The sequence below is a fragment of the Urocampus carinirostris genome, chromosome 2, assembly GCF_059441175.1.
Source record: "Urocampus carinirostris isolate Australia breed hairy pipefish chromosome 2, RoL_Ucar_1.0, whole genome shotgun sequence".
In the NCBI taxonomy this organism is placed as follows: Eukaryota; Metazoa; Chordata; class Actinopteri; order Syngnathiformes; family Syngnathidae; genus Urocampus; species Urocampus carinirostris.
Window position 1 is genome coordinate 52,792,501 of NC_142350.1, and position 12,267 is coordinate 52,804,767.

The 12,267-nt window shown below is 38.7% G+C and overlaps 1 protein-coding gene and 3 non-coding genes across 5 annotated transcripts in view; 1 reads left to right on the plus strand and 3 right to left on the minus strand.

The window, feature by feature from the left end:
• Positions 1-206: 206 nt before the first annotated feature.
• Positions 207-279, minus strand: trnaf-gaa (transfer RNA phenylalanine (anticodon GAA)). Its single transcript has one exon. It is a non-coding gene; the product is annotated as a tRNA-Phe (tRNA).
• A 293-nt stretch (positions 280-572) lies between these two features.
• trnaf-gaa (transfer RNA phenylalanine (anticodon GAA)) lies at positions 573-645 on the minus strand. The gene has a single exon. It is a non-coding gene; the product is annotated as a tRNA-Phe (tRNA).
• Positions 646-1,304: 659 nt separating this feature from the next.
• On the minus strand, positions 1,305-1,377 carry trnaf-gaa (transfer RNA phenylalanine (anticodon GAA)). The gene has a single exon. It is a non-coding gene; the product is annotated as a tRNA-Phe (tRNA).
• A 3,022-nt stretch (positions 1,378-4,399) lies between these two features.
• The window catches only part of LOC148372478 (mitogen-activated protein kinase kinase kinase 5), a 29,767-nt gene continuing 21,899 nt past the window's right edge, over positions 4,400-12,267 (plus strand). For both annotated transcript variants that reach the window (XM_088328037.1, XM_088328038.1), the window contains exons 1-7: positions 4,400-4,855; positions 7,663-7,802; positions 8,415-8,602; positions 8,665-8,833; positions 11,429-11,535; positions 11,608-11,778; positions 11,852-11,964. In XM_088328037.1, coding sequence (XP_088184163.1) covers positions 4,507-4,855; positions 7,663-7,802; positions 8,415-8,602; positions 8,665-8,833; positions 11,429-11,535; positions 11,608-11,778; positions 11,852-11,964 — 1,237 coding nt within the window. In that variant the 5' untranslated portion in view covers positions 4,400-4,506. The remainder of the gene's footprint in view (positions 4,856-7,662; positions 7,803-8,414; positions 8,603-8,664; positions 8,834-11,428; positions 11,536-11,607; positions 11,779-11,851; positions 11,965-12,267) is intronic.

Here is a 12,267-nt window from a genome sequence, read left to right on the forward strand (position 1 = left end):
TCTGTTATTCATCTTAACCAATATCTGTCAAGATGGTGTGTTTCCCTTGCTAAAACCTTGATTTGACGTAGCAACCTTTGAATCGAGAGAGTCACACTCTTAGAACTGATCTATTTTGCATTTGCTCTTTTAAAGTATGTGATAAGACATTGTTTCAGTCCTCTTCTCATCTTAAAAACGAACTCTTTAAATGGCTTTTTCATCCATGCCGAAACACGGGATTGAACCAGGGACCTTTAGATCTTCAGTCTAACGCTCTCCCAACTGAGCTATTTCGGCTCTCTTATCAAGGAGGTACGTGCTAGAAAATTTGATTCAGTCCTTGTATCTAAAAGGAAAGCCAATTCTGTTATTCATCTTAACCAATATCTGTCAAGATGGTGGGTTCCTCGTCCTGAAACCTTGATTTGAACCAGGGATCTGTGGATCCACGGAGTCACAGTCTTAGAACTGATCTATTTTGCATTGGCTCTTTTAAAGTATGTGATAAGACATTTTTTCAGTCCTTGGACTTTGGAGAAGAATCCTCTTCTCATCTTAAAAAAGAACTCCTTAAATGGCTGTTTCATCCATGCCGAAACCCGGGACTGAACCAGGGACCTTTAGATCTTCAGTCCAACGCTCTCCCAACTGAGCTATTTCGGCTCTCTTACCAAGGAGGTACGTGCTAGAAAATTTGATTCAGTCCTTGTATCTAAAAGGAAAGCCAATTCTGTTATTCATCTTAACCAATATCTGTCAAGATGGTGGGTTCCTCGTCCTGAAACCTTGATTTGAACCAGGGACCTGTGGATCCACGGAGTCACACTCTTAGAACTGATCTATTTTGCATTTGCTCTTTTAAAGTATGTGATAAGACATTTTTTCAGTCCTTGGACTTTGGAGAAGAATCCTCTTCTCATCTTAAAAAAGAACTCCTTAAATGGCTGTTTCATCCATGCCGAAACCCGGGATTGAACCAGGGACCTTTAGATCTTCAGTCCAACGCTCTCCCAACTGACTATTTCGGCTCTCTTTTCAAGGAGGTACGTGCTAGACAAATGTATTCAGTCCCTGTATCTAAAAGGAAAGCCAATTCTGTTATTCATCTTAACCAATATTTGTCAAGATGGTGTGTTTCCCTTGCTAAAAACTTGATTTGACCTAGCAACCTTTGAATCCAGAGAGTCACACTCTTAGAACTGATCTATTTTGCAGTGGCTCTTTTAAAGTGTGTGACAAGACAGTTGTTTCAGTCCTTGGACTTTGGAGAAGAATCCTCTTCTCATCTTAAAAAGACACCCTTTAAATGGCTGTTTCCTCCATACCGAAACCCGGGATTGAACCAGGGACCTCTAGATCTTCAGTCTAACGCTCTCCCAACTGAGCTATTTCAGCTTTCTTTTCAAGGAGGTACGTGCTAGAGAAATTGATTCAGTCCTTGTATCTAAAAGGAAAGCTAATTCTGTTATTCATCTTAACCAATATCTGTCAAGATGGTGGGTTCCTCGTCCTGAAACCTTGATTTGAACCAGGGATCTGTGGATCCACGGAGTCACAGTCTTTGAACTGATCTATTTTGCATTGGCTCTTTTAAAGTATGTGATAAGACATTTTTTCAGTCCTTGGACTTTGGAGAAGAATCCTCTTCTCATCTTAAAAACGAACTCTTTAAATGGCTGTTTCATCCATGCCGAAACCCGGGATTGAACCAGGGACCTTTAGATCTTCAGTATATTGTTTCAGTCAGGTACGTGCGAGAGAAATGTATTCAGTCCTTGTATCTAAAAGGAAAGCCAATTCTGTTATTCATCTTAACCAATATGTGTCAAGATGGTGGGTTTCCCTTGCTAAAACCTTGATTTGACGTAGGAACCTTTGAATCCAGAGAGTCACACTCTTAGAACTGATCTATTTTGCAGTGGCTCTTTTAAAGTGTGTGACAAGACAGTTGTTTCAGTCCTTTGACTCTGGAGAAGAATCCTTTTCTCATCTTAAAAAGAAACCCTTTAAATGGCTGTTTCATCCATGCCGAAACCCGGGATTGAACCAGGGACCTTTAGATCTTCAGTATATTGTTTCAGTCCATGGACTTTGGAGAAGAATCCTCTTCTCATTTTAAGAAAAACCTCCTAAAATGCTCAGTCATCCATGCCGAAGCCCAGGGTTGAACTGAGAACCTTTAGATATTCAGTCAAATGCTCTCCCAACAGAGCCATTTTGGCACTCTTGTCAAAGTGATCTGCGATAGAGAAATGCATTCAGTCCTTGTATCTAAGGGGAAAGCCAATTCTGCTACTCATTTTAACCAAAATCTTTCAAGATCGTCGCTTCCTGTGCTGAAACCTTTATTTGACCCAGGGACCTATGGATCCACGGAGTCACACTCTCTGAACTGATCTATTTTACATTGGCTCTTTTAAAGTGTGTAATAAGACATGTTTTCTGTCCTTGGACTTTGGTGAAGAGTCCTCCTACTGATCTTAAAAATAATCTTTTGAAAATGTAGATTCAACCATGTCGAAATCCGGGATCGAACTAGGCCCCATTAGATATTCAGTCCAACGCTTTCCTAATTGATTCAATTCAGACCAATTAGGCCCTGTTGAAATTTTGAGTTGCTAAGCCAAGGCAAAGCAGTCACAAGGATAATAGTAATTAGTCATAATGTTTACAGTATACAGTCCTCTTATTTGCACAACGAATGCTTGTGTCTGTAAAATGTTTCGTTATTTTATCACACTCTTTTGTAGTCTTTAATTGCATACTAATTGTTGAAGGAATTAAATGTTTACACTTTACGGATTTTGCCAATGAAAGGTTAATTCTCGAAGTTAACCCATGCTTACTCCAAAAATTGATAACCATATTATGTCATTACCTGAGGTAAATTATTTATATTTCAAAATATTGTTTAAATTAATTGGTTATTCGTGATATGAATTGAATGAAGTCACTCCTGATTTCCATATTTGTGATGGTGAGAGGGTTTTAACCAAAAAACTGCCTAAAACAAAATATGTCGTAATTTTCACACAAAGGAGGCTCTTGTTTCACAATCATTCCACCCTAGTGTATAACAATCAACATTTATAGCGGAAGTTAAAGCGAGTGCAATTCTCAGAGCGGGAGAAGAAACATTAAAGAGCAATGGCATCCGATTTCAGGATATGTGACGTCACCAACGTGGGTGGAGTTTTGGGAATGTTTCTCTGTTGCAGTCATGAAATTACGGTTCTTTGACGGGAACCGGCTTTTTCTGCTTAGCTCATTAAAAAGATCCGACTCTTTCGGTTCCTAAACGGCACTTCAGATTTTGTAGTTGCTTTAATCCATATAATTACAAATTGTGATTTAAGATTATGCACGAAATAAGAGGGAGAAATGGAAAAAAGACAAAAATGAAAAAGGAAACAATAGAAATCAAAAAAAGAAAAAATGAAAGAAGAGAGAAAAACACAACCAAAACTAATTTTTCAACAAGTTTGTTTTTTTAACAATTATTGTTGGATTTTTTGGGTCGATTCTTGGTCAATATTTGTTCCTTTTTTTGATAATTTTTGTTTCATTTAGGTCAATTTTTTTGTTCCTTATTCGGTCGTTCTTTTTGCATTTTTATTTTGTTTGTTTTTATGTTCGTTTTTAAACGATATCTTGTTTGTTTTTTATCTTTTTATAGTCATATTTCGTTTGTTTCCTGGTCAATTTTAGATGTATTTGCGTCCATTTTTGTTATTTATATGGTCACTTTTGTGCATTTTTTGGTTTATGTTTTTGTCATTTTTTGTTGTCGTTTCTTGTCCTATTAGGATTATTTATTGATTAACTTTTATTTGATTTTTGTTTGTTTATTTTGGTAGTTTACTGGGGTTTTTTCTTTTGTTTTGCTATTTTAGGTCATTTTTTGGTTAGTTTTTTGTTTAATTCTGTAGGTTTTTGGTCTTTTCTTGTTAGTTTTTTTTTATCCTGGTCAGTTTTTGTTGTCTTTTATTGTTTGTGATTTTTTCAGAGGGTTTTTTGGGTCGTTTTGGGTAATTTTTTTTGGTTATTTCTTGTTTCCTGGTCAAATAATCTTTGATTTTGTTCTTTATTTTTCTTGTTGTAATTTTGGTTGTTTCCTGGTCAACTTTCGTTTGCCTTTTGGTTGTTTTTTGTCAGGGTTTTTTTTTAATTATTATTTGTAATTTTTATTTTTTATGTAGTTCCTTGACATAATTTGAGGTCAATTTATGAAGTCAACGACATGGAATCCGTGAGAAAAATATTTGCAAATTACACGAGAGGGAAAAATGGTCTCGAAGGGAACTCTTGATTGATAGGGAGCCGGCTCCCGTCGTTCACTTCCAAGAGCCAGCCTTTAAATCCAGTATGTTCAGAAGCGACCCATATCTAGTTTCTTCATTGGTTGGAAGAAGCCAAGACTTGTGGGCGGACACTCACCTGAGGGACTTCGGTCATAACAAGAGTGAATTGCCGTGGAATTTCCAACTAAAATAATTAAAAATAAAAAGAGAAAGAAAAGGACGAATGTATACAACAGAGCGGAGGCGAATGAGCCTCCGGCGGGAGCCTCCCTCCTGCCCTCCGTCAGCGTCGGCTGGAAGTCTTTGGAAGGACCCGCTGGCCGTGGAACTCAGCGCCCGGAGCGGGAGCTCCTCCGCCGCCGCTCCCAGGAACGGAGTTGTCTCTCCCCGCAGTCGCACCCGCGCCGTGTCGGTGGCTTACATTGCCAACGACGGGGAGGACGAAGCAACCGCAGCCGCCCTGGAGTGCGTAAAACAGGCGTGCACCGACACGTGGGCTTCCTTTCAAAGCATCCCAATCCAGAGAATCTCCATGGCGACCACGGACGTCCTCGATACCTTCTATAACGCAGGTGAGTCTGGAAAAATGACCATAATGCGTTTGTGTCCAAAGCATTCACGCAACAAATAGTTGAAAAAAGTTATGTTTAAAGGTGGGTGCGTCGTCTGATGTGTCCCTCAAATGTTACATTTACAATATTTTCTCTATGAAGTATGTGTTAACCAGGGGCGATTTTAGGTTCAGATCTTTGAGGGTGCTAGGAACCCAGAGTTTCTGGATGATGATTATCCCCCCACCTCCCGTTTCATACAAAGTGATTTAGGATCATTAAATACTGTTCAGGACTGTCACTTCCCATTTTTGGACATCATATTAGACTTTGTGGTTTGCAAAAACACTGATAATACGTCGTGCAGAGCTTTTACTCATTTATTTCTAACCGAGTACGCACAAACTTATACATACAGAAGACGAAGCATGAAATGTATTTGACTGAATAGAATGCATTTATTCAACGCTTAATTCCACCCTACACTTTATGGATTTAGCTGACTTTTAAAGTTGCTAATCTGTCAATAATTAGTTGGCCTTTTGCTGGAGTCTGTTTTGCCAAGTGGTCCTTTGAAGCCAGGTATGAAGCCGGTGTAACCTTTTGCAGCTACAGCTGCTTATTGGAATTGTTAGGCAAATCTGAATAACTGCCCTCAGAATTTGAAACATGTCAGTATCCAGTAGATTGCACACTGATAGTGTGTCTTCAATGGCACCAGACTCCCTCTTCCATTCATCCATCCATTATCTGCACCGCTTATCCTCAGTAGGGTTGCGGGGGTGCTGGAGCCCATCCCAGCTGTCTTAGGGCACACCCCGAACTGGTTGCCAGCCAGTCGCAGGGCACACAGAGACCGACAACTCACTCGCTCATTCACACGTAAAGACAATTCAGACTGGCCAATTAACCTGACAAGCATGTTTTTGGAATGCAAACACGGGGGTAACATGCAAACTCCAAACAGGAAGGTTTGATCTCATGACCGCAGAACTGTGCCCCTGCGCCGCCGTGCTGCCCAGACTCCCTCTTGCTCTTCAGAAAGTTGTTTTGCAACCAGTACTTAGAATAGAATAGAATAGAATATACATTTATTGTCATTGTTACAAAATGGGTTGAACATATTGTGACAACGAAATTGGACGTGGCACTCCAGGGTCACATTTTACAGTGAGGATAAAATAAAACAATGAAGATAAAGGAACAAAGAAGATAAAGGTTATAATTTACACAATATTTACACAATGACTTCTCCTGATTCAAATTCAATGCCATATGCAATGCCAGTGTTGACAACTAAGACACGGATCAAAAAATTGTCAGACGAAGGACTGCATACATGAATCCAATGAAGCAAATCCTGATTCACACCAGAAAACCACCTCTGGGTTGTATAACACAAACTGTTTAATTCCCAAGAAGATAAGAATTCAGTATCAAAATCATATAAGGACATAATTAATAATATAAAAATCAGTATCAATTCATATTTTCTTTTTTTAAAATAGTGGTGCCCTTTATAAAATGGACCAAACCATTTCGAGGCAGTGGAGTATTTTTGAGGCTGCATTATTTACTTTTTTATTTCTTTAAATCTAAGTTTTCGCATCATATTTAAGCCTATCCTGTTCTTTGTTAAGGAAATTAGATTTTTGAAAATTGTATAATTTTTGGGGGTGCTTGGGTTGAATTTGGAGGTGCATGAGCACCCACCAAAACGGGGTCTTTTCGCCCATGGTTTTAACAATGCCCAACTGAGTATTTTTTAGCAAAACGTGCAACACATTAGGATTCAGGAATGGGGGTTGGGTGGTGGGTAGTGATTTCATGCTCCTCCCTGCATTTTTATGTCAGTGTAGCATTAAAATGGTGAGACTAAGAAGAGGAGTATTTCTGATACAGTCCAAACGACATCCCAAACACCAAAAAAGAGGGGTTTATTTAAGTGCATCGAAAGGAATGCACGTACTTGCACGTGCCTCAAAGCTTGATGACTTAAGCCAGAAGATGGCATCAGCGAGGAGAAAATGTTCAAATTCATAAACTTTAAGCTGCTGGATTGACATGACGTAACTTGTAAGTCATCATCCACAGTGCAGACAGAAATTGACCTGAATCTCAAATACATTGTTGGAGTGAAATCGAAATGAAAAAATTAAAACGGTCACAAACAACCAACAAATTACGACAGTAGACACCAGGGATACAACATTATTCCATTTTGAGGTGGGGACAAGTAAAATTACTGTTTGGCTGTGGTTAGAAACCTATGGTGATGCCTAGCTAATGCGTTCCGAACCCCAATAACAAAATAATTGATAGTGAGTACTTTAGGAGTCATACACATGTACAGGATTAAATAACCTTGATGAATAAAATACACAGTATTTTCCGGACTATATGACACACCTAAAAACACGTCATGTCAGTTTACAGCAGGCCATTGACACAAAAAGATCGTAGATCATTGATAGGAATAGAACAAACTATGTGCTAGCAGCGAGATACCAACTTTATTTGAATCATCAAAGTCAACCAAAAGAAACCAAAAACGTTCTTTTGATCAACACTGGATTTCTTCCTTTGAGAGTACTGAAAAAATTCAAAATTGATTTTGAAAGTACTGGAAATGGGTTGAATTTGGCCATGAAAAAGGTGTACAAATGCCCAGTGTATTTTATTTTTGTTTTTACTGGCAGGAATGGGCTTTCATACCTTGGTAGGAAACAGTGTGTAAAATTCAGCGCTCAATGCTAAGAAAATTTATTTAAAAATGGATACCCGAAACGTAATCGGTGAATGATTTTGCATCCGACATTCTCCTGCAGATGTGGCCATCGTGGAGATGAGCGATTCTTTCTGTCAGGCGTCCCTCTTCTATCACCTCGGAGTGAGAGAAAGTTTTAGCATGACCAACAACATCGTTCTGTATTGTTATAAGGAGGAGGCGGACCTTCAGGCTATGAAGGTAAGGCGGCTTCCCTCAAGACAAACTTTTGGTAGGCATTGTTTGATTTCATTTTAATTGCCCAAAATATAGTGGCACCTCTTCATACGAGCTGAATTTGTTCCAGAATCATGCTCATAACCCGAATTGCCCTTTTTCTGATATCCATTCATCAGACTCAGTAGGGTCACAGGGGTGCCCTTCCTTTCCCATCCCAGCTGTCTTTGGGCAATGGGCAGAGGACACCCTGAATTGGTTGCCAACCAGTTACAGGGCACACAGAGACAGCCAACTCACTCGCACCTAGGGACAATAATGAAACTGTCATTATCACATAGACATAGATTTGGCCCTCTTTTCCGCCTGGTAGGCAAGATGCAGCAGTAGGCTAGGTAGGGAGAGGTGCAATCAGGCATAAACGTAGAGTGTCCAAGGGCAGAGAAGGACTGTGCTATCCACTAAACGAAGCAGCACATTGAGGAAATTGTTGGAGGGATGAAGTATCGATCCCCGGACAATAGTATCGATCGGATCCAAGTACTGGCTTCGTATTGGTAATATCGATATTTGGATCGATCCGCCCACCCTTATTGCTCGTATAAACTATATTCAAGACATGTTTCATCTTTTCAGGAGCAGTGCGGAAGCAACACGTTCATCCCTTACGTGGTGACAACTCAAGGCAAGGTTTTCTCCTGCGACGGAGCCGTAATGACTGGTATCAAAGAGCTGATGCAACCCTCTTTCCAGCTGGATTCGCTTCTCACCTCTTTGACAGAGAGACTTACACATTTGCTGGAACACGTGGAGGTGCAGTCCAGGTAAGCCAACATGTTTCCTGGATTCAGAAGGTTTGAGAACATTCTCAACCATTTTCCAACAGCGAATACTTCCGAGAGTCCGTGAGGCACGACATCCGCATGGCGAGGGAGCGTTTGAGCGGTCAGGCTCTAAGCGAGGAGCTGAGTCGGATTCAGAAGCGTTTGGACAGCGTGGAGCTGCTCACCCCTGATATCGTCATGAACCTGCTTCTGTCCTACAGGGACATTCAGGTAGCTTGTTTACTCATATTTCATGTTTAATGAAACTTTTTCAACTTGTAGACCATAATCACCTGAGCTGTGATTGTAACTATAAGAGGGCTGGTTAACTCAGTAGGTCAAGTGTGATGCTAGTAATGCTAAAATTGTGGGTATGATCCCTGTATGGATTTGCATAGCCTCTACTCCATTTAGATATATTGGTTTCTACTGGGGTCAGGAAATTGTTTTTATGTTAGCTGTGTGTCCATCCATGTTTGTTCAGTTGGTCAAGTTGTGGTGCTAATAATACAATTTCATAGGGGTAATAGCTTTTTTACACAATTTATTTTTGCTTAGTTCAGCTATATATCCTGTCTGGGTGAGCTGTGAAATTAGGACCGACTAAGGTAAATTAGTTGTTAGTGCCAGTGTGCGTCATAATACTATGGTCCCAATTCGGATCTCGGTAGAGGCTCCTTGCTCAATGACAACTTGAGTGTTTTGTTTGACTCTAATCTTAATTTTATTCCATATATCAAAAACCTAATGAAGGTTGTTTATCATAATTTAAAGAATACAGAATGAGTGCAATTGTTTCTCTGATGCATGCTTTATCTCAAGTCAAGTTTATTTGTATAGCCCTTAATCACAAAGGGTCTCAAAGGGCTGCAAAGACCTCAGATTATTGCAAACCACAGACTATTATGGCACCATCACCTAAACCAAAACCTACATGAGGGAAAATAGTACACAAATACACAGATATTATCAAGATAAAATATAGGTTATTCATATGCTATAGAATATAAGTGTGTTTTAAGCTTAGATTTTGACTGGTCTGACTTCAGGGCCGCCCATTTAACCCAAATTACAGGCCATGACCCAAATAATAAAACCATTTCCACTTCTTACATTAATTAAATACACATATGTTGCCGTTTAACCCAGAGATACAGTGTGTGTAAACTGTTTTTCCAGGTTTATAATCATTTTGATTTACTTTGGCAAAACATTTTTGATATCTACATGAGTGTATAAAAAATATTAAAGTAAGGTATCTTTATATGGATTAATCATGACTGATCTCAATTATTGTGAGAGATGGATCATTCAAGATTAAATATTTTAATCTATGACCAGAAGACATACTTTATTTGAAAAAATATTTTGTTTAAATTTACACTTTTTTTACATATGTTACAGTTCCAAATTTTTTTTACATATTCAAAGCTTTTATTCCCATTTAATTTCAGTTTTTTTTTTTCAATTGTAAAAGTTTTTTTCACATTCATATATCTATATATATATATATATATATATATGTATATATATATATATATATATATATGTATATATATATATATATATATATATATATATATATATATATATATACCGTATTTTCCGCACTATAAGGCGCACATAAAATCTGTTTTTTTTTTAAAAGGCTGACTATGCGCCTTATAACCCGGTGCGCCTTATATATGGATCAATATTGAATTGCAAGGTCTCGCAACTAAGAGAAGCGGCCACCGACTCCATTTTTCGCGTAGAAGAAGAAGTGCGCTGTGCATACTGGCAAATATTAAACAACGATTCTCTTTTATTTGTGCGTTTGTATAAAGACCCTGAAATGGCTCCTATTAAGAGACACGCTTAGTCACGCAGTAGAACACGGAAATAGAGCACTAGCAAGAGAGTTTAACATTAATGAATCGATGTTGCGGAAGTGGAAGAAGCATGAGGATGAGCTGTTTACGTTTTATATTTTACAGTTATTATGTTACTGCTTTATTGTTATTGTTTTGCACTTGTTATTGTTTTTGCACATTACGAGTGTCACTATATTGCGATTGCACTAACGTTTAATTCACCATAACAGTATCAGACGTTTTTTTGCGTGTTGACGAAATGGAGGAAAAGTAAAATGTTATGCCTTGCTGTTGTTCAAAGATGTTAAAGATGGGTCACGAAAATGCTTTACCTCAGAGAAAATGATAAAACAGCTATTTATTCATTTTGGGAGTGAATGGAGTTATGGAAAGTTTGTTTGTTATCTATTAATAAAGTTTGACTGACCTATCTGACTGTTTTGTTGACATTCCCTTTAGCGCGGCACCATCTAATGGTTGCATAATGTAACTACATCCTCTACTGTAGCCAAGTCAAGTCACATTTATTTATATGGCCTTTAATCACAAAAATGTCTCGAAGGACTGCACAGGATTACAACTACAAAATTGCACAATTACCTGATCTTAAACCAGCACGCACTTATAGCGCCTTATAATGCGGTGCACCTTATGTATGGAAAAAGTTTTAAAATATATCATTCATTAAAGGTGCGCCTTATAACACGGTGCGCCTTATAGTGCGGAAAATACGGTGTGTGTATATATATATATATATATATATATATATATATAATTTATTTATTATAATTATTTTAGATCCGTTTTTTAAATTTAAGACTCTATGCTCGAATATTACATGTGGGCGCAGTCTCATAATTGACTGCTCATAGTAAAATGCTGTGTAACCTCCCACAACAGCTGTGTCTAACAACCATAGAACATGCCAAGAAATATCTGACATTTGATATCCTTCTGATTTTTCTTTTCACAGGACTACGATTCAATGATCAATTTAGTGGAGATGTTGAGAAACCTACCAATGTGTCTTGTGGCAAGACACCAAAATATTAAGTTTCACTATATTTTTGCTCTTAACAGGTACTCAATTCACAAAAGGCTTCAATTACTTTGTCTTTTGGCCACAATTTTTTTTCCATTCAATCTCACTAGGAGGAATCAACCGGGCGACCGTACCAAGGCCTTGCAGGAGGTCCTTCCCATCGTGGAATCTGAAGGCAAGGTGGTATCGGACTTTTATTGCCTGTGTGGTCGCATCTACAAAGATATTTTTATCAGCTCGGGATTCACTGACCAGCACAGTAGAGATCAGGCCTGCCAATGGTGTGGGCCTTCAATTTATTTTTGAATGTGTCTTCTGGCTATGGCATCACACTCCTTCTTCATTGCTTTGCAGGTATGGAAAAGCCTTTGAGACAGAACACACCCTTCATTCAGGTATCAACAATGTGGTCCTTCTGATGGCGGCTGGACATGAATACGAGACATCCATAGAGCTGCGCAAAAAGGGTCAGAAAGTTTGCTTATATCAGTGTTTTCTTTTGTCCCTGAACTAATCTAAGAGGGATAGGTCTTAGATTCTTTTTCTCCCCACTTCGTATGCCTAAACCAGGCCTTTAAATGTTGAATAATCCTGCTTCCCACCACCACCTGTAGAAACTTGTTGACTCGGTGGACTGCAGATGCCAAAATTTGGGATCAGACTCTTCAGTGTAACGCTCCCCCAACTGAGCTACTTCAGCAAATGTATATCAGCAAATGTATACATCAGTTGTCTGCTTGGGGAAGGTAGAGAATTTGCTTGACCCACCT